Raw genomic sequence first — 4,425 nt, 5'->3', positions numbered from 1 at the left:
CAAAAAAAAAAAAAAAAAAAAAAAAAAAAAAAAGAAAAAAGAAAAGGTAATATTAATTTAATCCATCCTCCACTTTTCTAACTAATTAAACACAAACAAACATCCCTACTAATGGTTCTGACTCTCAAACCAAAACCACAACGCATCAATTTCACAGTATATCTGACATCCATCCGGCTTTCCCAATAGCCCTCACTGCTGTTCATCACAGCCTTTTTTATCCTTCCTTGCTTAAAGAACTCTCAGCTGCAGCAACCAAACCAAATATGCATCATTTTTCTATCCAAAATGCCTCATTCTTCTCAATATAATCTTCATGCAATTCATATAATATATGAACTTTGCTAATGGAATTCACTGCAACAACTTGATAAAAGATGATGATATGGGAAGGTTGAGGATTCTTTTTTACCTGGGGTCTGCTCATCAGGATGATCATCGAGCTGCTGAACCTCCATGTACTTGAGAAGGTATTTGAAGGTCTCGATCTCGCATGGGAGTGTTAGCCCACCACTGTGATCGAATCCATACTCCTCCTCTGCCTTTTCCAGCAACACCTTGAACACCAAATGGCTAAGATAGCTGGTGGGAATGATAAACCTACGAAGCTCCGGCCCAACATAAACAGCCAAGTACCCTTTCGGGACATCGGATAGATGCTCAGGGCTCTGGCAGCTCTCCTCATCCGAATCACAACACATGGCATTCATCAGCCTTTTGTTGATTGCTGGTGAAAGGATCCCACGATTATGATTTTGGCTTTGGCTTTGATTTTTATTGGATGCTTGGGATTTCGGGTTAACTGTGACAGCTTGCCAGTGTTGGAGAGTCTGTTTCAGCCTCACAAAATGGCGGATTCCAGTCCACTTCATCCCACCATTTCCATCCATTTCTTAATGTTCACCACAATTGTACAGAACCCCTGTGCACAAAATTTAGTGTCTAATTTCAGAGACAAATAGAACAGTTCTAAATAGTAAACTACAGCATGAAACAATCACTCAAACTGAGGAGACCAACCAATTCTAAGAGGTAAAACGCTCATCCGCTTAAAAATGTATCTTGGTATGCATTCAACCTACCCATTGAAAAGGAAACCTCAACTGTAGTAATATGCAGAACAACCCATTTGTTGGAAAGCAACCATACAGAGTATTCTATCAATACCATTGATTGAGGATGGCTAATTAAAGGGATGATCAGTCGTAAATAAGTAAGAAATACAAGTGTGAGGCCTTTTGGTTTCAAAAGCAAAACCATGAGAACTTATACTCAAAGTGGACAATATCATACTATTGTGGAGATTCGTGATTCCTAACATGATATTAGAGTCATGTCTATAACCTAGCCATGTTAATGGAATCGTTAAGTGTTGAACAAAGAATCGTTAAGTGCTGAACAAAGAAGTTGAGAGACTTGAAGGTATAGTAAAAACATGACTCAATTGTTGAATAGGTGGGGTATTTTGTTCTAGTGCTCCAGAGAAGGGGTCGAGTTTCAATTAAGGAGAGGCTATTCGAGGACTCCAAAAGCCACAGGGGAGACTCTATTGTGTATTTTGTTCGATGGGATGATTGTTGAAGATTGCGGAGAGGAGTCCCACGTTGGCGGATTAAGGAGAAAATCATGGGTCAAAGGAGGAAGACAAGAAAAGACACAAGCATGCTCCACGCAATTAAGAAATAAAGAAACAATTATCACAACAGGATCCATTTCATTCCACAAGATGTGATTAAGCAATTCAACAAGCCAAGTTGTAGGTACGAGAGATCCCTAGTCCGTCTCATCATTCCTCACATCCAAATTGAGAAACGAAAACGACATCTTACATTACCTGATTGACAATAAACGATGAAAACAACTCTATTCCAATTCCAATTCCAAATCGATGATAATACAACTTACATTCCATCAAATCAAATCGAACAACAACAATGGGAAGAAAAAGTAATAAAAGGGGAAAGAAAAGAAGATACCCGCGAAGAAGAAGAGCATTTAGGCGCAAAGGTGAGGAAGAAAAGGCATTTGGATTAGGAGGAGGAAATGGGAAGCAGAGGGAAATGGGAAGGAGGGAAAGTAATCCGAAGAGAGAAGAAAGAGGAGAATGAATATTTATGTGGAAGAGAGGAAAGGGCGTTGAAGAAGGACTCCCCTGAAACCATGGCCTCAACCGACCCCTCTCCGCCGATCCTTTCGGCCTGCCTTAAGTTGTCGACACCTTGCCATGATGCCCCGCGGACCAGTTGGATACATACATAGACTATATATATATCTATATTAGTGGCTACATATTACTTTATTAACTTCTAAGCATATTGCTTACATCGCAGTTGTTTTGTTTAATACACCTGATTCAATCTATTTCTTATGTGTACAAGTGTTTCAATCATGTGACAGGATGGATTTAATAATTTTACACAAGTAATTAGACCATTAAAAATTAATCTAAAAGATATTAATAATGTCATGATCTTGTCACGACCCAATATTTTACTACGAGTTATGACTCAAAACGACAATAACGTGTAGTGTATGCATGAAAACTCAAAAGAAGGCACTAGTTCAAAAACCATTTATTTCATAAGAAGAAAGTTGCAATACAAGAAATCAATATGCGATCAATTTTGACAAAATAAAACATCAAGGATAGTGTGTACAAAAAGAAAGATTGGATTGACGCCCTGGACATGCTTTCTTCTGTGACAATCCACATCACTCAACAAGCCTTCTCTTGACCTGACGCCTCACGCATCTGAAAAAGAGAGATAGTAGTAAAGATGAGTATAAAAGTTAATATTCGGTAAGCCACCTACTTGTAGCCTCTCATCGCATTTTAGGTTTAACAGATAAACACGGACTTCTCATTGGCACTAGGATGTCTGGTTCTAGTCTTAACCCCTTGGGGCTATTTTGATTCTCAGTCCTTTCATTTAAACTCTAAGAGTTCCTTATGTCGAGTTGTGAATAACCGGTGACCTATGAAAAGCTACCTTATGCATGACTTATCAGACTACTTGGTATCTTACTTAGGAGGTGAGCTGTACGACGTGGGCTCACATTTCCCATGCAAAATGACTAGGACAAGTGGATACTAATCAAGAACCCCTGGTCTCCACGAAACTATGACACCGTTCACACAATTTTCAGCCTAAGAGTACCTCTAAAAGTCGTTCATATGTCGTGGTGATATATAAGGCTTCTAGGAAAAAAGTTAGGTATAAACTTAGTGACTTGTCACTCTAGCCACAAATCTCCAGTCTCAACATAACAATGAATCATAAATAACTTGATGTGCATACATCAAACATCTAGATACATCATACAAAGTTTATGCAAAATAGGCAAACATGCTCAATGGGGCAATATCATCCATCAACACCTGGAGCATAGACTTCACAAATTTCTCGTTCTCCTTTCCACATGAATTAAGTATATACATACTAAGCAGAAACATAAAGCATGATTAACTTCGTATTATGCATCCATTCTTTAAATCTAATTACCTAAGCTCTTTTCTTGGGAAATCTAACCACCTAAGATAATTAAACTAGCATGCATGCCCAAGTGATTCCTATAAGTATTTCTTCCTACAGTACCGTATGGTAACTTACTTGGTTGACGCGTGTCATTCGCTTAGCATTCCTACACGAATAGGGTGTCCAAAAATATTGATTTTTTCCTCTAGGTCCTAATTCACATTCAATAAGATTAGAATAGGAATTAGGATGAAAAATCGGAGAAACAAAAGTCAAATGGTGAAAATTAGTCTCACATTCGTTGGCCACGCGCCTCCACGTGCCGAGAATGGTCCTAGTCGCAAGTGACACGTGCGGGCAGGAAATATGCAGCCGCTGTCCAGTTTGGAGAGGTTTGGTTTACTTGGACCACGGGTCAACTGGGTTGCGGATTGGATTGGGTTGATTGGCGGGTCGCAGGTCAGACGGGTTGCAAATGCCGCATGTCACAGAATGGCTAGAGCCGCGTGCTCCACTCAATGCTCAACGCATGACTCCATGCAATGGGCGGCGTGTGTCCCTAGCCTAGCTAATAAAATTTATCTCTCCTCCTATGGGACGAAATCACAGAGTTCATATTTTTGTATCTTTCGATTGATGGCTTAAATCAAGACAATTTCTTCAGCAAAGTTGTAGATTGTAGAACCACATACATTCTAGTATTTTTTTTTTTTTTTCTTGAATTTTACTTCGTTACAGAGCTAGGTACCATTTTACCCATACTCACCTCATGCTCTAAGGGCCTCCCAATGAGTGGTGCAACATGATCTCGTGACTAAGACTACGTCATAGGGGACACATAAACCTCTCGGCCTAGTATTCATACTATGTTGAAGGGAACACATGAAACCCTAGTGGTAGGTATTTAGAATATGTCGTAGGGAGCACATGAAGCCCTGGACACAGGCAT

The 4,425-nt window shown here is 39.6% G+C and overlaps 1 protein-coding gene across 1 annotated transcript; it reads right to left on the bottom strand.

The window, feature by feature from the left end:
* Window positions 1-6: 6 nt before the first annotated feature.
* Window positions 7-2,228, bottom strand: LOC111458615 (auxin-responsive protein SAUR71-like). Its single transcript, XM_023101377.1, has 3 exons — window positions 1,977-2,228; window positions 413-922; window positions 7-246 (listed from the first exon to the last, which is right to left on the bottom strand). Exons 2-3 carry the CDS (start codon window positions 888-890, stop codon window positions 218-220), a joined length of 507 nt encoding a protein of 168 aa, XP_022957145.1. The 5' UTR covers window positions 891-922; window positions 1,977-2,228; the 3' UTR covers window positions 7-217.
* Window positions 2,229-4,425: the final 2,197 nt, after the last annotated feature.

The sequence above is a fragment of the Cucurbita moschata genome, unplaced genomic scaffold (genome assembly GCF_002738365.1).
Source record: "Cucurbita moschata cultivar Rifu unplaced genomic scaffold, Cmos_1.0 Cmo_Scf00021, whole genome shotgun sequence".
NCBI classification, from domain to species: Eukaryota; Viridiplantae; Streptophyta; class Magnoliopsida; order Cucurbitales; family Cucurbitaceae; genus Cucurbita; species Cucurbita moschata.
Note: the sequence above shows the minus strand (reverse complement) of the source record. Positions and strands in the feature narration are given on the sequence as shown.